At 49.8% G+C, this 21513-nt stretch overlaps 2 protein-coding genes across 2 annotated transcripts; both read left to right on the forward strand.

The window, feature by feature from the left end:
* Window positions 1–4495: 4495 nt before the first annotated feature.
* Window positions 4496–15278, forward strand: RUNDC1 (RUN domain containing 1). Its single transcript, XM_074979249.1, has 5 exons — window positions 4496–4855; window positions 9507–9665; window positions 9886–10084; window positions 10413–10526; window positions 11710–15278. Exons 1-5 carry the CDS (start codon window positions 4532–4534, stop codon window positions 12573–12575), a joined length of 1662 nt encoding a protein of 553 aa, XP_074835350.1. The 5' UTR covers window positions 4496–4531; the 3' UTR covers window positions 12576–15278.
* A 773-nt stretch (window positions 15279–16051) lies between these two features.
* Window positions 16052–21495, forward strand: RPL27 (ribosomal protein L27). Its single transcript, XM_074978823.1, has 5 exons — window positions 16052–16126; window positions 16454–16536; window positions 18002–18171; window positions 19192–19302; window positions 21158–21495. The coding sequence occupies exons 2-5, from the start codon at window positions 16456–16458 to the stop codon at window positions 21204–21206; spliced, it is 411 nt and encodes a 136-aa protein (XP_074834924.1). The 5' UTR covers window positions 16052–16126; window positions 16454–16455; the 3' UTR covers window positions 21207–21495.
* The last annotated feature ends 18 nt before the right edge of the window (window positions 21496–21513 follow it).

Raw genomic sequence — 21513 nt, forward strand, 5'->3', positions numbered from 1 at the left:
AGCTATTCTGGGCAGCGGGCGGAGCTCGGGCCGCTGCAGCTGTCAGCGCCCGTCAAGGACACGCTGCGCCCGGCCGAGCCCCGCTTGGACCCGGCTCCCCCACGTGGCCGGCCCCCAGCCCCCCCCAGCGACACCCTACGCTGTGATGTGGGGGAGGCGCAGGACACCTGGGTTCTTGGCTACATCACTGTCCCCGTCCCGTGCCTCAGTTTCCCTTTATGAAGTCATGGGGTTGTGGCTGAGCCACGCCACTTGCCCTGTGCCGTGACTCAGTTTCCCCATAGGCCATGGGGTTGTGGGTGACAGATGTCACAGACGGGCTCGTTGCAGAGGCGACTTCGGGGGAGGGAAACTTGGGGGTACGGGGGAGCCATTGACATAGGAGCAGCCACCACAGCCCCGACAGCTCCCCACTGCATCAAGGCCACAGGGGAGCATTGAACCCCAACCCGGTGCATGCACATAGGGGCCAGTCATGCCCAGGCCTGTGGGCGGGGGGGGCAAAGCCTCCAGGCCTGTGCAGTCAGGGATGCCAGAACCTGGCAGTAACCTTTCTTGTGCCCAGGAGAGTGTAGCCTGGGCCCATAGGCAGTGGGGAATGCTCCTCTCTGTTAGGGTGGTCGCACAGGGGAGCCTCCCCTTTGCTCTCTGTTGCCTACTGCTGCATCTGGGTGGAGCGGCTGCCAGTGGGAAAACACCAGGGATGCCCATCACCGATGTGGCCCCGGCACCTTGTGCCAGACCCTTGGCTTAGACTGGAGCATGTGAGTCTTGGCTTGCTACCCTGGGAGAGAAGTCCCCACTCCGGACACTGCCTATGAGGGCATAATAAGGGACTGGCTAGTTGTGATACATGAGTCTGCACCAGGACAGGCGACATACAGATAAACCCCAGTGCAGGAACCGGAGAAAGAATTCAGATTCCAGCCAAACTCCTCCTGGAGGACAGGGACTCACAGTCCTGGCCCATCGTGAGTAGTAGCTTCCTCTGAAGGCTGACTTGGGAACCTGGACCGGAACGACACATGCTCTCGAGGCAGTGGCCAGGGTTCCCTCTAATTTTTTTTCATCCCTGGACAGAGTAAATTTTGTGTGCTCCAGTGAATTTGTGGATGTGCACCACTGTTAGAAATACAAGCTGCTGGCTGGGGGCTCTCTGCTAATCACCTGGGTGGCACCTGAATCTCTCCAAGGGCTCAGCTTGCAGGGAACACCAGCATGACTATATTCCTCCAATCACGAGCCCTAAAGCCAAGGATGGAAACCAGAGGTGGCACTATGGCACTTCAGCCATTGATGGAGCAGCTGCTGTGCCAGCCCAGTTACTCAAATCAACGGTCACTGATGGTTTGCTGCCACCAGTATGGTGCTGTGCCAAACCACATTTCTTCTTGCATCCAATACTGTCTAAGGAATCTCGGGCTTGATAAGCCCCCCTGGACTGGTGATTATTTTCTGGTGAACAGGATGGATGGCGTCAGTCCTGAGAACCATGGGGAAAACACACTCACCTCTCCCATGCCTCGCATGTGGCCCCTTTTCTATCCTTGCTATTCGAAGCAGCAGCCTTGTCTGAGCTGTCAGACCTTCTGCTCTTCTGCTGAGTGGTTCTGATCTGGTGGATCTGGAGGCAAAGGAAACTCTGGTGCTCAGCAGCTCTGAAAGCCAGACATTAATTGGGCACCACAGTCTGCACATAGCACTACATTTTAGGCCGCTAAGTTTGAGAAATTTGGCCCTAGGTTCCATTTCTTGCTGCTCCAAGGTCTGGCTGTGTGACCTTCACCCCTCTTTGCCTGTGAGGGTGACTAGGTCATATCTGTAAACTGTGGTGGATATGAGAAGACCTGTAAACATGTAGTCCTGTTGCAACTGAATGTGTCTATGGTGCATAAGCAGAACATGCTCCTTTACCTTCCTTCTGGCGAGAATATTTATCCTCGTCGCCCACTTCTACCATTACAGGGCAGAACGATATGCAAACTGGTGAACTTGCTGACCTAAGGAATAGTTTTTTCCCTTCATCATCTGAGACACGCACTCCCACTGGGCCATCCGTATCCATTACCATATAAATTAAAATTACCAGGGGGAGCAGAATTGCTGCTTCAATAAAGCTTTGCTCAAAAACAAGTGTGTGTGTGTGGGGGCGGGGGGAGAAATAAAACCCTCTTGCAGCAAAATCTCCCCTTGCCATTTCCAGAAAGACAGCTGGTTGCGGACTGTGTCTTAATGAGGCTGAACTTTAGAGTGAAAGCTCTCGGCTGGAGCCCTGCTTTGGTCCTTTAACCTGGAATTCTCATTAATTCCACATGTAATGAAAGCACAGAGACTCACCGGTGGCAGGAATTGGATGGGGCTCCTATAGTGCTGTCACCCTCCTGATTTCAATTGCAGAAGCAAAGGAAAGATGATTTACCACTGATACATGTGAGGCTATTACGGAAAGAAAATGATGATGTGGAAGTTTCCTTTACGTCATCACAAAGGACTGAGAAGCTCTGTAGGCCGTTCTCCAGTTGTGGTATTTTTCACTGATGATGACTTGATTCTGTAGGTTCCATTTTTGCCCTTTAGTTAGTGATTGTAATGTGTGATGTGCGAGCTACGGGTTATTTTGATCGTTCTCCAGAAGAACATGAGTTACAATAACAAATTTCTTCTCTTCAAACCAGATTATTGTCATTTCATATTGTTCCCAGTTAACTGTTGTGGAATGAGGGTACTTGTGGTGTGGGGACCAAATAGGTGGCCCTGTGTTTCTTACAGGAATCTTGTTTCCCTACACTACTTGGAAGCCAGTTGCTTTTGTTACACTCTGTGTGTGTGAGGGGTTCTCTAGAGTCAGCTGCATTTATACCTTGCTCAGGAAATAGCTAGGAGGCCAGCACCTACCATCTGTGCAAAAAGTTAAGCACGTCTGTGGTGTGAAGAGTGAAAATTAGAGCCTGGGGACTGTTACAAATCTCAAATGTTCTGACTTTCCTTAACAAAATAACAAGAAGTCCTGTGGTATCTTATAGACTAACAGATATTTTGGAGCATAAGCTCTCGTGAGCAAAGACCCGCTTTGTCAGATGCCCACGAAAGCTTATGCTCCAAAATATCTGTTAGTCTATAAGGTGCCACAGGACTTCTTGTTATTTTCGAAGATACACACTGAATTTCCTTATTAATCATAAACTTCACATTTCTGCATTGTGGCACTTGAACCTTCCACACAGGATTGACTGGGCGAGATTAGCCAGCCGCATCTTAATCAGTCTGGGCTCTCCTTACTGAGCTGGAAAGGATGCAACAGAGTGAGCTAAGCATCTCATGCAGGCTTTTTGGTGGGAGAAAGCAGGGAAGGAGAAGGCTCACAAAGACCCTGGCGTGGAAGGAGGGTACATAGCAGACATCTCAAAGACCTTAGCAGGGGGAGAATGGGGGACCCAGATAGGGGGTGAAGGAGAGAATCATGAGCACACAGAGCTCCTGGCATGGGAGGGGAAAAGGGGGATGGTGGAGAGGGTGAGGTGGACGTGATGGGCACACACATATGACTGAGTGAGGAATAAAAAACCCTGACTGGGAGGGAGGGCAGGCGGGCAGAAGGAGACACACAAAACCCCTGACAAAGGGAGGCAATAAGGTGGTGTTGGCAAGTAGTTCCTGCAACAGAGGATGCTGGGACACTGACACACATGGTGCTTATGGAGGGGAATGAATGGAGCCCTCCTCTGAGCAAGGTGTGCTTAGCCTGGATATTACCCTCTAGCAGGGACTACTGGTGCCTGCAGGAGGAGGGGGTGCAGGGAGGGTCACTCAGCGGGGCAGGGTGGGGGCATGTAGAGCACCCCATTTAGCAGTTATAATTTTATTGGGTGTATAGCGGGACAGTGCACCCCTGCAGTGCTACCACCCATCATTAAGGATAATTAATGACATCTTTCATCTCTAAGACTGTACAAAGTGCTGCCTGGAGGCTTCCTTCACCCGGCCCAGAGCAGCAGCTACCTCTGGGGCAGGACGCATCAGGCAGCCTGAGCTGAACAGCACCCACTCTCCCTGCTCCCATTGTCCCCTATGCATCCATCCTGGGACGTGCCCAGGCCTGGCTACCAAGGGAAGAGCCTGGTGGCAGGAGTGGGGAGGGGAAGAGGCTGGATGGGAGCCGGGCAGGCCAATCAGACATGGGGGGGTGAGGGATGGCAGCTGGGAAGAGGGAAAAGGGGGGCTGTGGGGGCACAGGGTCAAGGACAGGAGTATATGTTGGGTGAGCCCCGCCCCCATGCACATAAGCCCCGCCCAGCTCGGGTCCCGCCCCCAAGCTCAAGCCACGCCCCGATCAGCAAAAAACCCCACCCCCAGGACGAGCTCCGCTCTCCCGCGCACAAACCCCGCCCCCAAGCGCCAGACCGGCTCTTCTCGATCCAAGCCCCGCCCCATTTCCCGGAAGCGGCCGCGCAGAGCCCCGCCCCCGGGAGGGAGCACTTCCGGGAAGATGGCGGCGGCGGCGAGCGAGCGGCCCCGTTAGCAGCGCCGGGCCATGGAGCCGGAGGGCGGCGCGCTGGGCCCCGGCGAGCGCTGGGCCCCGGTGGGGGAGGCGGCCGAGGTCGAGCCCGGGGACCCGTGCGAGTCGGGGCCGGGCTCGCCGGGGGGCTCGCCCCGCTCGCTGCCGCGGCTCCGCGCCGAGCGCCGCCGCTTACACGGGGCCCTGCTGGCGCTGGCCTCGCACTTCGCCCAGGTGCAGTTCCGGCTCCGCCAGGTGGCGCGGGCCGGGCCCGCCGAGCAGCAGCGCCTCCTGCGCGAGCTCGAGGACTTCGCCTTCCGCGGCTGCCCGGCCGCGCTGGGGGACGGGCTCGGGGACCCGGTGAGTGCGGCCGGGCCAAGGCTCGGCCCCGCATCGTGCCGTGGAGCGGGGAGAGGAAGAAGCGCGGTAGCTGGGCAGCGCCTGGGCAGGGGGTCCGTCCTGCCTCTCCCAGCGACCCTCCCGCAGGCGGTTTACAGCCACGTTTCATGTGCTTCGTCAGTGTCTTTTCTTAAACGTCTTTCGTTCCTCTGCTGCTGCGTGAAACCCCCGCAAACGGGAGAGTGTGTGTGTGTGTGTGTGCGTGCACGTGCCCCCACCAAATGCACAACGTGTGCCGGAAATGGCTCGTTTGTGCTTGCCAGTTCTCTCCAGACAGATGTTCAGACAGATCTGTGTCCCTTCAGCTGATTGGACTCGCTTTCGGTGGCAACAGCAACTCCATCTACTAGAGAGACATGTTCCCTTTGGAAGTGTCTTAAGTGTAATGCTGGGTTGTTGGCAGTTGGGATTGATTCTGGGGCTTTAGAGGGGTTAATGCCATCAGACTTCACTGCATAAGCTAAAACCCAAGTGGCTCTTAGCTAAGGCTTTAGAACAGGCTGCAATCTCCTTAGTGGTCTCAGAGGCTCTGGATTACACAAGGGTATGTCTATGTAGCTTTTAGTAGCAAGCCTATGTCAACACAACCCTTCCGCTAAAAGTCAGCATGAATGAATGCTGTTTGTCCTCACTTTTGACAACAAAATACTTCCACCCTCTGCAAGCAGCCTGCTGCAAACCTTTATGGTTGCTGGGTTGGGGTCCTAAGCACCCATGAACAACAAAAGCTTTGTCTGGCAAGTTCAAGTGTAGACACAGTCTCAGGCCATTGCACTTACTCTCCGAACAGATCAAAAAGTAGTCCAGTAGCACTTTAAAGGCTAACAAAGTAATTTATTAGGTGATGAGCTTTCATGGGACAGATCCACTTTTTCAGACCACAGCCATACCAGAACAGACTCAACATTTAGGGCACAGAGAACCAAAAATAATCAAGGCTGAGATATCAGAAAAATTGTAATCAAGGTGGGCAAGCAGAGGGGCAGTGGGGAAGGGGAAGTGAAAAGCCGGGTAAAACAAAGTATTTGTCAACCTTGATAACAATTTTTGGTTCTCTGTGCCTTAAATATTGAGTCTGTTCTGGTATGGCTGTGGTCTGAAGAAGTAGTTCTGTCCCACAAAAGCTCATCACCTAATAAATTATTTTGTTAGTTTTTAAAGTGCTACTGGACTGCTTTTTTGTTTTGATAGAAAATAGACTACCATGGCTATCTTTCTGTTACTATTCTCCAAACAGATGTTCAGCTGATTGGAGTCACTTTAGGTTAGAACACTGACTCCCTGGAGGTTGGGTGGGGTGGGGTGGGGTGGGGTGGGGGCGTGGATTTGCTAGTGACATAAACTCTTTCTGTTAAGAAGTGTCAAAGCTAAGGGGCAAAGCTGTAGCTTGGGCTCTGTACCACAGACATACTCTCAGCCAGCAGCGCAATGGTCTTGCTCAAAGAAGAAAGATGAAGAGGAAGAATTCAGTAAAAATCTTTCGGAGTGCTTCCTTTCACTGGCTGCTTGTCACATACTGAGCATGTTAATCTCATGAGTCATGGGTGCTAGGTACACCTTTGTCACACCCAGGTAGTTGGAATGGCACTGCTTGTGCTGCATGATCTTCTGAATTTTGCTGTTTATGTGGAACTGATTCAATGTCAAAGGAATCAAAATCCACCTAACTTTAGAAAATGACTTAACCCAACATGTGTGCACAGGGTGAGACTATTAATGGCCATACCCTGGATCAATTTGTCCTTAGACTAAAGCACTGTGTAACTTGCATGCAACCACAGTTAGGCTCATCTGCACAGGGCTTTCTTAACCCTGTGTGGGCAGACTCTTAATATGAAAGTTCACCTTTGAACCACAGCCATGAAGTGCCCAATTAAAATGAGGAGATTACAATGCACCCAGCATTAGCCACGTGAAGAAAACTGTAGTGATACTGCACTTCCTCTTTGTAGGCTATTGGATTCTGTGTGGTCTGCTAGCATTTCCCAGAGCCAGTTCAAGGCAAAGCATGATTCATTAGCTTAGATCAGTGGTTCTCAGACTCTTGACTGTGACCCCATTTAAAGGGATCACCAGGACTGGTGCAGGTGGTGTTTGTGGCCCAGGGCTGAAGCCAAAGCTCAAGCCACACTGCCTGGATCAGAGACTTCAGGCAGTTCAGCCCTGGGCAGCAGGGCTCGAGTTATAGGCCTTTTGCCTCTCAGCCTGCCCAGGGCAGTGTCTCTCCCCTCAACCCCCAATCTAGGGCAGCAGGGCTTGAGCAGGCTCAGGTTTTGGAGTGCCTTTTGGGGTTATGTAGAGCATTTTCTTTTAATTTTTCCAACCATGAGTAGAATAAATTTTGTTATGCACACTGAGTTACATGGGGTGTGCACCACAATAGAAACAAAAGCTGCCCACTGTGGGTGATCTGCTAATCAGCTGGGCAGCACCTGAACCTCTCCTGGGTGACCGTCCAAGCGCTTAGCTTATTGGAAACACTGATCATATAGTAATTTTTGTTGTCAGAAGCAGATTGTGGTGCAAGTTTGAGAATCCCTGGCTTGGATCACTTATGTTTGGCCTTTACATGTTATAAATACTGTATTGCTCGTTGGATTAACGTTTCGTTTCCACAAGCATCAGAACAGGGGCAGCTGACCTTCCTCGCTTGATCTAACACCTGTAAAGATAAATTGTATTTATGGTTCCACACCCACTCCACCTTTTCCTTAAGAACAATGAAGGAGTGTGGTAGCTGATTGTGCCTGGGGTGGCCTCAGGAAAGCTGGACTTAGGCAGGGCCCCTGCTGCCAGCTCACAGGGAAGCCCTGTGCAAGGGGAAACACGTTGGATAAGTGGAGGAGAGGGGCAAGGAGATTTAGTGGGAATGTTGCTGCCTCTTTGCACGTGGGAAATCTGAATGATTGCCACTTCCTTTTGTTTAACGTTATCAAAACCTGCTTAGCAGCTGTTATGTCACCAAACCCAGCGGGCAGGGACTTAGTGCTGCTCCTAGGAGCAAAGAGCTGTATTCTTATCCTCACGATTCACACCCCTACTTTGTAAATTAATTTTGACAGGTGATGCTGTTGCAAGGCTTCCATTCCCACTCCAGTCTCCTGCGCCAGGCCTTTGGGCAGTGGCAATTTCCTGCCCATCTGCAGTGTTCTAAAATGCTCCAGTTCAACCTTGCTTGTTTGTTGTCGTGTGCTGATAGCAGAATGAGTGCTGGCTTTTGCCTGAACTCCTCCTCGCTCTCATTCTGTCTGCAGGTATTAGTATGGCTTGCAGGTACAGATTGAAGTCAGGGCAGTTCAAATGCTTGCTTTATTACCCTTGATTTTCAAGCAGGAGCAGAGATAGGGTGTCCGGACTTGGTCCTAATTGGCTTTGTGTGTAATTCAGAAGGATCCCAAATGTCTCTGGGATGACAGAGTTTTATTGAAATAAATACAATACAATACAGCTGCTTTATTTGGGAAGGATATTCTCAAACCCAACCCAAATCTAATTTAGAAGGTAATTGGATATTTCTGCTTTCTATTCCCATGCTTAGTACCTGGAGAGCTTGGCAAGTGCTACTTTCAATATTAAAACTTCCCTTTGATTGGAAAATAATGGGTTGCATGTATTTCCCTTATGTGCAGTATTACTGCATTATGCCGGAAACCTGTGCCTGAAATCACCATGAGCTTACACCAGGATAAAAAGCCATGTAGTTTGTGCTTGTAACATGTTACAGGAAAGAGCTGGCAGGTGAAATTGGGGTAGCCTTTGGAGCTGGCAAAGCACATGCACATCTCATGCAACTGTATCCAAAAGCAATGCTGAGATCACTTGTGTCTGGGGAGCCCAGAGAAAATTATAGGAGGATTCTGTACAGTGTTGATGTGTACAAGTGCACAGAGATGTGACTGTTCTTCGTTATGCAGGGCATTGTGTCAGGTTGTGGCTTCATTCTGAGGTGCATCAGAACTCTGAGACGTGATCGGGCTGCTGACAACAAAATTCTCTGCTTGATGAGGTTACTGTCTAGTGCAGCGGTGGGCAGCCTGTGACCCAGGGAGCTCCATCTGCAACCCACGAGCTGCTGGCTGCTCCCTTCTCCCATGCACCTCTCAGGCATGAGAGCTTCCTAAGCTGAAACACTGTGAATCAGCTGTTTGCCATGTTCCAGATCTGGGAGGGAGGGGAAAAGGGGGGGACAGAGTGTGAATCAGGTGATTTGCGTGCTCCGAAAGTGCTGGGAGGGAGGAGGAAGAGCAGGTAAATGTGAGGGTCCAGTGTGCAAGAGGTGTGGGGAACGGGGCAATCTAGGAGGCCATGGGGCTGTAGTTGGAATTCACCAGTGGACACACTTGGGCGAAGGAGGGCCCCTGCTACCAGCTCACTGGGAAGCCCTGTGCAAGAGCCACCCACTAGTCCTAGTTGCCCATTCTTGGTCTAATGTGACTAGAGGTGCCTGGGCTGGGCTTTCTGCTCATTGACAGCTTGCAGCCTCTTGTCAGTGACTGGCTAGTAGCATGGGTTGTAAGGTTAACTGCCAAACGTTCCTCAGGCACCACTTCTAGCTCCGGGGCCTTGCTTATGAATGGAAAGTTCAGTTTCTTTTCCCAAAAACTCGTTTCAGGGTGAGCGGGACAATCAGGAGCGAATCGAGGCTCGGAAGGAGAAGCAACGAGAGTTGATCACGCAGCTCAAAACACAGCTGGATGACTTGGAGACCTTCGCTTACCAAGAGGGCAGTTATGATTCACTTCCACAGTCCGTGGTCATGGAGAGACAGCGGGTAAGGCCTCTGGGCCCTCTGCCTGTGCCTTTTCTTCTTGCTAGCTAGTGGCTCAGACAGCTGTAGTACATCAGAAGTCTTTCTACACCCATGAATATAATCCACAGGGAATACTACCATTGAATAAAGCCTGGACTGGCTTCAAGTGTGTGGAAGAGAAAGCAGGATTATGGCAGTGCGGGTGGGAGGGCTGTCACTCATTCAGTGTAATGTTCTGCAGGTTGTTATTGAGGAATTAATAAAGAAGCTGGATATGAACCTGAATGAGGATATCGCGTCACTGTCCCCTGAAGAGCTGCGGCAGCAGGTGGATGCAGCTGTTGCCCAGATTGTCAATCCTGCAAGGGTGAAGGAGCAACTGGTGGAACAGCTGAAGACGCAGATACGGGACCTGGAGATGTTCATCAGCTTCATTCAGGGTCAGTGCTGGCTTTTGCTTAGCCAATCAGGAGAGCTGCTGATTGGTGCGGTGGAGGGGCATTGTGGCTGCAGCCTGGGAGAGGAAGGGTGCAGACATTCATGGGCAGAATCTGAGCATCGAGTAGCACAAACCTCACCGTGGTGAGATGAGTGTGTGGAGAGCCTGGGACACTGATACGCGTAATGCTGAAAGTCAGGAGTGCCCCCCATGTGTAGAGGAGTATTAGGCAATACTGACTCATATCTTGTGTTATGTAGCCTAAAGCTTCGAGCTGCCATGAGGATGCAAAATATTGACCTGCTGTCATTGTGCCTTTCTCATTCTAGATGAAGTTGGAAGCCCTGGCCAAGTGGAGGACGGACATTGTGAATGTTCAGGGAGAAAGGCTGGAAGTGGCACCTACAAACCAAATGCCAGGCTGCCTCCCAGGAACAACAGAGGTGGGAAATTTGCATGTGTTTGGCTCTGATTCCTTCTCCTTTTTTTTTGCCTAGCTGGTTTCCAACCTGCAGTTTTATTTTTGGTTTCTCTTACCCTTTCATTGATCCAGCCAGTAATCCAGAAATCTCATTTTTGTATCTCGCCCTGCTGCTCAGTGTGATTGTACAGTGAATATGCACCAATCCGTCATTAAGGGATAGGATCACTCCTAACCTGGAGCTCACAGAAATGAAGGATTTCAAGTAATTATCCAGCAGCAGACATAATGGAAAAACACACTCTGCAGTATTTCTTGTCGTGCCATAGCTTTACCGATGCAGATCAGTCTTGGCCTGCGTCACTGCAGCTGTTCTAGTCCTGGACTCTTCCACCCGCAGAAATCGCTTGCTGGGTGATCTGTTGTTCGTCACAGATTACAGTGAGGCCACCCAGTCAGGAGCTTGATTTGGTCCCAGATTCTGGAGCGATCAGGCCAGTTTATTTCTTGAGATGGTTAGCTCCTTGCACATCAACAGCTTCCTTCCACCAAAACGTCCGGTATCCTGTACATATCCACAAATCTGGGTCTGAAACGCTCCCTCCCCACAGAGAATGAATCCTATCATGGCTGCTCTTTTAGCAGGCACAGGTGACCAAAGGAGCAGCCATGACAGGATTCATTCTCTGTCACGTGGCTGGTACAGTGTGAGAACGGGACACGTGAATGTCTGAGGCTCTGTTTTCCAGTCTGCGCAAGTGCTGAGAAGCTGCTACTCTCTTGAGCAAAGCAGCATGAATCACCCAGCCAGCTGCACCAAAGCAAAAACGTGCCCTGCAGGAGTTAGTGATGAGTTCCCTGTGTGTAGGAGCTAGGGGTGAAAAATCCCATTAGTTACTTAACCGGTTAAACATTGTTAAAGGGTTTAAAGGGATTAAAGGGGAGGGGGCACGATGGAATGGGGGAAGGCCTCTATCGTCTGTGCTGGAGCATCCCTACCTGCTGTGGGCCCCACAGGACTGGAGCAGCCCCCTTCCTGCAGCAGTTGGGGGGCTGCTTAAGCCCCTACCGGTTAACTGTAACTGGTAAGCCTCATGCGTTTAGGGTGAGGCTTGTTGGTTAATCTTTAACATCCTGAATAGGAAGAAGCAGCAGTGAATCAGACTCTCTAGTGACAGCACTTCTTCTTTTTCCTAACCAACCAGTGAACCCGGAGGATGCCAGAAAGATGCGAGAAACAGGGCTACACCTGATGCGCCGAATGCTTGCTGTGCTGCAGATATTTGCTGTCAGTCAGTTTGGCTGTGCTACTGGTCAGATCCCCCGCACGCTCTGGCAGAAGGATCAGGCCAATAAGGACTATTCTCCCTTAATTAAGAAACTGGAACTGTCTGTAGACCAAGTGAGGCAGTTGGCACTGAAGCACCAGCACCAGGATCACATGCTTAGCTACTCTGCCATGCAGGATATCCCCTTAGGAGGGCGCGATGAGCTGACCCTGGCCGTGCGGAAGGATCTGACCATTGCTATACGAGACTTGATGGCTCATGGGCTCTGTGCCTCTTCTCAAGGGATGAGCTTGGTGTTGGCACCCATTGCGTGCTTGATCCCGGCATTTACCTCGTCGCCTCAGACCATGCACCCCTGGGAGCTCTTTGTGAAGTATTACAATGCCAAGAACGGCCGCGCCTTCGTGGAGTCCCCAGCGCGCAAGCTCTCCCAGTCTTTTGGCCTTCCCATGACGGGGGGCATCACTGTTACCCCCAAGCAGAGCCTGTTGACGGCTGTTCACTCTGTCCTCACGGAGCACGATCCGTTCAAGCGCAGTGCGGACTCTGAATTGAAAGCTCTCGTGTGTATGGCATTGAATGAGCAGCGGCTGGTCTCCTGGGTGAATCTGATCTGCAAATCTGGGGATCTAATACAGGCTCACTATCAGCCTTGGAGCTACATGGCCAACACAGGCTTTGAGAGTGCTCTTAACGTTCTCAGCCGTCTGAGCAACTTAAAGTTCAACCTGCCTGTGGACTTGGCTGTCCGGCAGCTGAAAAACATCAGGGATGCTTTTTGATGTGTCCTTTGGGGATCAGCTCCCTTTCCCCAGTAGGAATGTATTAACTCACTAGCATAGAGGTGGAGTCTTGTTTATGACCCAGCTTGTCCCTTTTGAAGATTATTCTGGTTACAAGGGTAGCAGTTGTGTCTCGACACTGGAAACCTCTGTTACGAGACTGCGGCAGTTCCTTACAAGTGGAGGTTTGGGTTGTGTGCTACTTCACCCAGACTGATGCCAATGCAGTTCTTCACCTCAGAGCACCCATCTGTTGGTGCCTTGTTGCTGTGGCATGCATCAGGCAGAAGAGAACTGCAGTCTGAAATGCAATAAAAAGGGCCTGATTTTACAGCCTGTGCATCAGAGCCGCTCCCATGGATTTCAGTGGAAGCAGTTCTTATGCACTGGCTGCATGGTCAGCTCCCAGAATTTGTAATTTAAAAGATGTCACTTGTGGCATTTTGCTGTTTCACACAGAGCTGAGTGAGGGGTTTTGACAGGCACGTCTTATTTCTTCTTGGGCTTGATGTAAGTCGGCTGTCCCTTCCCCCACATTTAGGTAGCTTTTGAATGTACATAATGCCAGGGAACCATTTCTGCTCTGAGCCTTGGGACCTGTTGGTTTCTATCTTGCAGGATTGGTGACTGCAGAAATCCAGAAACTGACAGATTCTTTGGCCTGTGTGGTACCAGGGGACTGTGTTGAGCATTCAAGTGCATTTTGTTAGAATCTCAGCTTCCTCTTGGAGCTTCTGCCAAAGCCCTGGACAGCCCATCAGTTCAGGGGTTTATTGCAGATGCATTGCAAGTATTCCCTTTTCCACTTCCTATATTTAACTTGAGTTAATTATTAGCCCCTGTGCTGCGAGAACAGTTGCTCCTGTGGCTCCTTGTAGAAAATGAATTGTGGTTGTTATAGAGGTCTGATATTCCCAGTGTAATTCCAGAAAGAACTGTGCTCAGTATCTCTTGGCCGGCACCTTTTCTGCTGCTGTGAGGGCAAAGTTTCCTCAATTGTTACAGTGAGGTCAGCAGACAGATCCCTCAGACTATTGAAATTGTAAGCCACTTGACATTTCGGCTGTATGAGAAAAGTCACTTCTGGGCTCAAAAGAATTACAGGTTTGACTGGTGTAGTGCTGAAGAGAGTGGTCCCCTTTGTACATGTATCAGTGATGCCTAAGTGGCAGGCAGTGACTTTATATTGGAAACAGTAGAGCCTCAGTCTCGCCTTCGGTTCCCTTCAGCTTCCCGGCAAAACAAGACCATCCTGATCTTCGGCACATGGGGGATGGGTTGGGAGTGACCACTCCAGTTGCACATTTATTAGCTCGAAGGAGGCTGTCAAAGTAATGTTTGTTTTCCATTTTTCCACTGTTCATGTAACTTCCTTTGAAGCTTGAAGAAGAATGTTTCCTCACTGCCAGTTCCTCTCAAATGCATCTACAGTAGGGATGTAAAATCCTGTTTGAATAGTTGATTGGTTAAATGTTAAATTTAACTGGTTAACCAGTTAAATGCGGAGGAGGGAAGGTGGTGGGAGGATGGCAGGGGCTGCTGTGCTGGCCAGGCTGGAGAGCTCCTGCCCATGGCAGGCCCTGTGAGGCTGAAGCAGCTCCCTGCCTACCGTGAATGGGAGCCTGCTCCGGCCTCTACCAGTTAACCATAACCCGTAAACCTCATGTTTTTAGGATGAGGCTTGCTGGTTAACTGTTAACATCCCTAAAGCTTGGTGTGATGCAGTAGGGTTGCTGACTTCCACTTATTTCTGTATAAAAAGGATTGAAGCTATTTGTTGGGGGGAAAAAAATCTAGAATTACATAAACTGACACCACAGATTTTGGACTCTGAGCATTGGGGACCTATGTGCTTTCACTGAAGTCCATGACAAAGCTACTAATAACATCAGCGGGACCAGAATCTGTGCAATTTATCTGCATTCCCACAATTATTTGCATGTTTGGAGCAGACTGAAATTTACAGAACACTATAAGGAGGGTGTTAGTTTCCCTGATGAAGAGTTAGTGGTTAGTAAGACATTCCTCCACATGTTTTTAATGCAGATTTCTACATGCAGAAATAGTTTACGGAAATACAATTAAAACCAGCAGTGATGACTTACATATATGGAAACTCTTTTTATCTTCTAGCTTTCAGATATGAAATTTTCATGTTTTAGCTTTAAAATATGAAATTATTTATGTATTTTCAGAGGGTAAATAATTCCCATCTAATTTATGCAGATAAACTTTTTATCTTCCTGGACAGCAAATTATAGCATTACCAATGACCAGCCATGCTAAGATTAGTTGGAAAAGCAAGGTTTAATTCAAGAGTCATGTCCATGGAACATTCCCCATTGGTTTGACTATTTTTGTCTGAAATCTGTGCATGTTTTTGTCAAATCTGTGGTAGGTACCAATGAGTTGACAGCTGAAGAGTCTGAATGCTGGAAGGGTTTTTCTGTGTCTCTGAATGGTTCCATCAAGCATTTTGTCTTTTTTTTTTTTCCTGATTCTTAGCTCCCTTTTGTGTTTATAGTGCTATGCTGGAAAAGTTTGTGATGTGCCCCAGTTTTTCAGGTATCTGCTTTATTTCTGATATTGATTTTTTTCTGATTTTAGGTTTGTGTCTATGTGCAATAGGATGAATGTATTTGTGGTGTGGAGAGTACAATAGTTGTTGCTGATAATAAAAGTCATGGTGGTTTGTGTGTGTTATATTACCTACTTGTACATTAATAGGTATACTGTTAATGCGTCCTCTCATTTCTTCTTTGCTTTTTGACTCTTCTTTTCATGCCATCAGAAATTACCTTTATAGCTTGTATGCTGTGTCATTATTTTCAAAGACAAGGTGGCTTAGATCTTTGGTAACTAAAACTGTGTCAGAAAGGACACAAATCGAAACCAAAAGAGTGAGATGATCTTCAAGAAATGTTTCCTCTTTAGAAATCAAGTGTGTACATTTCATGTGTGCTGTGCTGGATGGGGGAGGAAGAGGGATGGACGTGAAAAGATTGTCAGTTTTGAAATGTGCAGGGCTATCTGACATAACAGCTCTGTTGACAAAGGGAGAAAAGCTGGAGTGGAGAAAGTACTACTTTTCTGGGTGCAGGCAGGTCCCTGTGAGGGTGCCGGGGGGTGGGGGGGAATATAAATGTTGGCCCCTCAGTATTGCCAGTTCTGCGTGTTGGATGCAGTGCTGTGTTTACACAGAGGGAATTGGGGTGGGGGGCAGCTGCAGTATGTAAATAGATTGATGGGGGGCGGAAACTGCTCCTGAGAGCCAGCCTGGGCCGTGCTCGGCGGTGTACCAGATACAGGGCTCCACAGACCAGGATAACTGTGGCGGCTCCGCTCCCCCTGGTCGCCAGGGGGCAGCTCTCGCAGCGCCGCAGGGGACAAGGCGGTGGTATTTCACACCAGCTGGCCTTCACGCTGCGCATGCGCACTCGCCGAATGCGAGAGGAAGCGGAAGTCAGGTGGTAGGAATGGCGGGGTGAAAGGTCGGCGTAGCTGCTGGTCCTTCCTTTTCCGGTCTGGGCGCCATCGGAGCCGAAGGCTCGGTGAGTCTGTGGGGGACTAGCTAGGATCGGCCGCCATCCGCGCGGTGCGTGGGGCTGGGGCGGAGGGGACCTGCTGGGGGCGTTTAGGGAGGGCGCTTGTAGGCGCTGCTTGCTCTGGGCGGGTGGGGCGGAGCGGAGGGGCCGAGAACCCCCGCTCCCCGTCGGAGTAAGCGCTCCTGGGGGGCGGCTGCCTGGGGCAGGGCCGGTGGGCTCAGTCTGTGGACGGGTGGGAACTGCTCGCTGCTAGTCACTTCGGGCGAGGCGGGGTCCCCCATCGTACGTGTTCCCGGGCTGCAGCCTGGCTTCTAACGACTCGTTTTCTGGCAGAGATGGGGAAGTTCATGAAGCCTGGGAAAGTGGTGCTCGTCCTGGCTGGGCGCTACTCGGGGCGTAAAGCTGTCATCGTGAAGGTAAAGCACCTCCTCGGGGACTTTGCTTGGGCCTAGATCTTTGAGTCTCTAGCTTCCTTCAGCTCTTCATGATGTTGAAAAGCCGAGGGCTGCCTGGCATTGGGTTTTATTTGGGATACCTGCGGATCAGGTGTTTTGTGAATTCTTTGTTCCCCATCCCATTGGCGATATGGCAAAGACGTTGGTCTGGCTTACAGAGTCAGTCTCTCATCTGTCTTCTGTAGTACTTTAGTGAGAGGCCAGTTCTGAATTTGAGACTGGGGCTGTATGGGTTTTTTAGTTCTGCTATGTTAACCTTGCCTCTGTGGGACTTAGTTGCTGTGTGTGGTTGGGGAGATTTGTGAGGGTTGGTTTATATTTGCTGAGTGTGTCATGGAAGGGCCAGTGCACAGATATTCATGCAGCACCTGGATGTCAAGGATTGTCCAGTTGTTGTGGCACTAATCTAGGACTTGGGGAGAGCCTGGATCAGTTTCCTGCTGTCGCAAACTTACTTTTGAAACTTGCTATGGTCACGCTACCATCTGCAGTCAGACGCATCCAGAAAGGTTGATTCCCTGCAGGGGTATGCAGGCCCTCACTAGTCACCTGAGTTTGTACCTCGGCATTTAGGTAGAGTTAGACTCTGGCAGCTAGCCTGAACTCCAGACTATGTAGCAGTGCTCGCACTCTTTAGGGAATTCGCTTGAGCAGAGCTAGGATGCACCTTATCTACTGGTGCTGGGCATCAAATCTCCCAGGAGCCACACAGAGAGAACTTCCATGCCAATGTTTCTCACCTGTATATAGAAATAATAGCACACTACCTCATGGGAGCATTGTGAGGATGAATATATTAAAGATAAGGTGATCAAATTGCACAATGATGGGCTGGATAAGCACCTAAAGTAATTAGACATTTGCTTTCTCTGTATTACCTGGAAATCTGTCCCACATATCCTCTTCTCAGGGGGCTGAGAACAGAGATGCCTAGAACTATTAACACCTAGAGCTGTGGTGTCCAACCAGTTCTAAAGCAGAAGGCACTTCTGTAGTGAACTAGCCACGTTATGCTGAAAATCTATTTATTGTTGAAGCCATCTAGCCGCACGCAGCCAGCCAAATAGCTGCATGGGGCGAGTGGCTAGCATGTTGGACACCATGGACCTAGGGCTAGGTAGTTGAGGTTGCTGTGTACATTCTGCTACTATTTATGGGAGTTGCACACCTGCAGAAGAGGAGCCTTTACAAATTCCCTGGAGTACAGCGTGAGCATTCCAGGGACTTCCCCTGTGCTGGTTTTCAGGGGGGCTTTGCAGAGGATTTTCTTTTGGGTTCTCTGCACTTTGCTGTTTCGCTGTTTCCCTCCAAAGACTTCAACTCCTCAAGCTGTAGCAGTTTTTCTGTTCCAAAGGTAGAAGAATCAGTGGTGATCCTCCCAGAACCAAGGTGTGTCTGTTGCTAATAGGTCTCCTGTGTGTTTCAGAACATTGATGATGGCACCTCGGACCGACCTTATAGCCATGCCCTGGTAGCTGGTATCGACCGGTACCCACGGAAGGTAACTGCTGCAATGGGCAAAAAGAAGATAGCAAAGAGGTCCAAGATCAAATCTTTTGTGAAGGTTTATAACTACAATCACCTAATGCCCACCAGGTGAGCAGGCTCGGGGGCTCACAGAACCAGAAAACTTCTTTGATTTTCCTTCAATATGGCAAAAGCGGGTTTTTTCTCTCATAAGACCAAGCAATCTGCTGTGGCTCAGTGACTAGATTTGTAGGAGGCTGACTTTGGTGGCCAATAATAATTGGCGTGGAGGATTCAGAAGTTGGGGTAGGGCATTCATGACTCTGTGTTCCCCTATCATTGGGCTTGTGACTGAAGTTTTCACTGTGAGGGCATATGTACACTTAAACGCTGGGCTGACATGCTGGTGCTTGATTCTTCTAGGGTTTGATTTAATTTTCCCAATAGGGCCATTCTAAATTGAATGCTCAGGGTGCTGCCCTAGATGCTGGTACTCATTTCAGTTAGTTTCGCTCGTTAGCTTTCCGCTGTGGGAATAGCACATAAATCAGTGCAAAGTACATTGACTCCAGCTATGCAGCTCACACAGAGTTGCAGTTCTTACATCAGTTTTGTCCCCTAGTGTAGCCCTGGCCTGAGACAGCAGTGAATTCTTATGCACATATGCATCTCTTGTGGCATTGGCCCTTATTTCAGTGTGTTTTTTTTTTCCTTTTGGTGGAGGCATGGCCCTACCTCCCGTGAGTGCTGAAGAGGATCCATACTAATGATATGGATTGCTAAAGGGCTTTGAGAGCTACTGAAAGTGCTACAGAAGGAGTTGGGTACTGGAGGATTGTAACAGAATCAGTATTGCTAGAGGCTGTTACTGTCTTCCCTTTCCCTGTGTTGTGCACCACTGAATGCACAGTGGGGCAAAGCAAGCTACTTTCACTCTCGCCACATCTGCAGGCTCAGGGTACTGAGGACTCCTGGGACATTAGGGGGAGATGCCCTGAGTTTGTCTGTTAGGTATGTTTTTAGTTGCCATCCTTCTGAGTGCTGGCTGGACAAATGCACTTAAGTCAGCCGATCTGTTCCTGATTTAACATCTTGGTATGTGGACGTAGTGCATCTTTGGGAGGTTTCAAACCCTGCTTTCTCTCTCAGGTATTCTGTTGATATTCCCCTGGACAAAACCATTGTCAATAAAGATGTGTTCAGGGACCCTGCACTGAAACGCAAGGCAAGGCGTGAAGCCAAGGTGAAGTTTGAGGAAAGGTAAGGTAGAAAATTTTCTCTCCCCCACCCCAGCTGCTTTTCACTCGTTCATTGAACTGTCGGAATCTCTTTATATTTTGAGTCACTGAAACCTGCAATGCAGCCTAGTGGCTGTTCTCATTTTCAAGTGTAGTGCGCCCAGCTGGCTGCTCTTGGCTCTGAGACCCCAAGGAACATGACGCACGTGTCCTAGCAAGCTGCTGAACAGGGCTCTGCTGGCCCTGCTGTGACAGTAGCTGAAGCTTTGGCAGCTTGAGAATGTTGAGGGCCTTTGCATTAATTGTAGATTAACACCAAGCCACATTCCAAGCTGAGTGTTTGCAAAATTTCTCTGACTTTTTCAACTGGGCGCAGCCTTGTTTTTTACTTGCTGTCCTTCGTCGTGCATTCCAAGCGGATTGAAAAGCAGTGTTTTGTGTTAACATTGAATGCTGTATTTGCATGAACACCTGTAAACGCACTGCAGGGAGCAACCTTGCCCACAGCAGGGAGTTGGGGTACGTAGGACTGTAAAAGGGCTGCTTGCTAAATTTTTGTTAATGCTGCCTCCTTATATCCTGTTTCTTAGTTAGCTGCATGTCAGAGGATTCTCTTCCCTGTGGGCGCAACTCAGTGCCTTGTGCTGATAGGCTTTTTCAGTGGCCTATGTCAGAGTTCCCCCACAAAGGAAGGCATAGTGTAGGGGTCAGCAACCCCAGGCATGAGCGCCAACAGTGACATGTAAGCCAATTTTCATTGGCATGTGAGGCGGGGATTCAGCCCTCCTTCCCCACGCAGCCAGGAGCTTGCTCAAAGCCAGGCCGCCTGTGGATTAACAAAAGACCAGGTAATGCTCCCAACCACCACCTAAACCGTAAAGCTCTGCGTCTTAACTTATTAATGAAGCAGTTGTAAGTAGGATTAATAGTGACTTTAAAAAGCATCACTGGCACTCGGACTGCACATAAAGATCAAAGATCAAACTTCAGCCCTCCACCTCGGAAATGTTGCCGACGCCTGGTGTAGTGATGAACCTCCCCTGGATTAAGACGCAAGCATTCTTTCTTGGGGCTGCCTGCAGAGGGAGTAGCGGCTTCTACAGCCAACCTCATTGCCTTGGTTCCTTTGTTAGCTGTGGGCGTACGATGCCGAGCCTGCTCCATCTGCCTTCTCACTTAGGGCTGTGCAGATGATAAAGCCATAGTTAGCTTGATAAATACCTAGTGGCAATTGCCACAGTCTTCTTACTGCCAAGAGTTGCTGCCCTCAGCCCCTGCCGTCTTGCTGACTATAAAGGGTTAACGAAGAGATTATAGGTCTCATTTCACTGGGTTTGGAGCACAGATTTCCATATTGCACTTAACCACCCAGCCAGAGATGCTAGTTCTGTCCAAGCAGATGCTGGTGCACATGCTGGGGTGTATATGGGGGCTGTTCCCCTCTAGGTGAGAGACTGGTGCAGGAGATGGCATTTTTGCTTTGCTTTCCTTCTGCTGAAGGCCTGCCACACCTTCCTGTGGTACTTCTGATGTGCCCAGAGGAGTCGCTGAGAAGCTGGAAGCTGGCTCCATCTGCACAAGGAGCTGGGTTCACTGCTTTGCTGGTGCCCTGGCCAAGGACACAATGACAGGCTGGGCTCTGTGTATGGGGACCTCTGTGGCCTGGCTGGATTCTCACTAGTGGGTTTAGCCCCAGCTGTGAAGGGTGAAGAGTCCCATGTGAGTTTCCTCTGCAAAGCAGAGAACTGGAGGGAGGTGGCAGCTGCTCCTGCCCAACCGGGGCTGGGAGACATGAGTTTCAGGGAGGCTTGTGGGCTGAGGCTCCTTTAGAGCACTGGTCCCAAACATTCACTGTGTCTGTTGTGCCTCTTTTTCAGATACAAGACTGGCAAGAATAAGTGGTTCTTTCAGAAGCTGCGATTCTAAACGTGTGACCTGGCTGCATCAATAAATGTTTATTAAAAAAGAAACAAAGACTTTGCTGCCCTGTGAAATGTTCCCTGGTGCAAAGCATCGGGCTTTGCAGTGTAAATGTCACTTGTTCTGTGCTTCAGTTTGATGGCTTGCAGGGATAATTACGATCCAAGCCAGTCAGGAAGGGATTTGAGGTGCATTAAATGGAATTAGTTACTGTGATGGCTTTGATGGCTCCCCTCAGAGCTCTCTGTCTCTCTCGCCCTCCTTGGGCAGCATTGAAATAAAATGACAAAACTACTCCACCATTCTACGCTTG

The sequence above is a fragment of the Carettochelys insculpta genome, chromosome 28 (genome assembly GCF_033958435.1).
Source record: "Carettochelys insculpta isolate YL-2023 chromosome 28, ASM3395843v1, whole genome shotgun sequence".
NCBI lineage: Eukaryota > Metazoa > Chordata > Testudines > Carettochelyidae > Carettochelys > Carettochelys insculpta.

Bases quoted from the DNA above. Each gene is read 5' to 3' on its own strand.
- RPL27 (XM_074978823.1), top strand. From the start codon at position 16,456: ATGGGGAAGTTCATGAAGCCTGGGAAAGTGGTGCTCGTCCTGGCTGGG. The intron at 18,172-19,191 runs GTGAGCAGGCTC...TTTCTCTCTCAG, and splicing joins AATCACCTAATGCCCACCAG to GTATTCTGTTGATATTCCCC. The intron at 19,303-21,157 runs GTAAGGTAGAAA...CCTCTTTTTCAG, and splicing joins AAGGTGAAGTTTGAGGAAAG to ATACAAGACTGGCAAGAATA.
- RUNDC1 (XM_074979249.1), top strand. From the start codon at position 4,532: ATGGAGCCGGAGGGCGGCGCGCTGGGCCCCGGCGAGCGCTGGGCCCCG. The intron at 9,666-9,885 runs GTAAGGCCTCTG...AATGTTCTGCAG, and splicing joins TGGTCATGGAGAGACAGCGG to GTTGTTATTGAGGAATTAAT. The intron at 10,527-11,709 runs GTGGGAAATTTG...CTAACCAACCAG, and splicing joins GCCTCCCAGGAACAACAGAG to TGAACCCGGAGGATGCCAGA.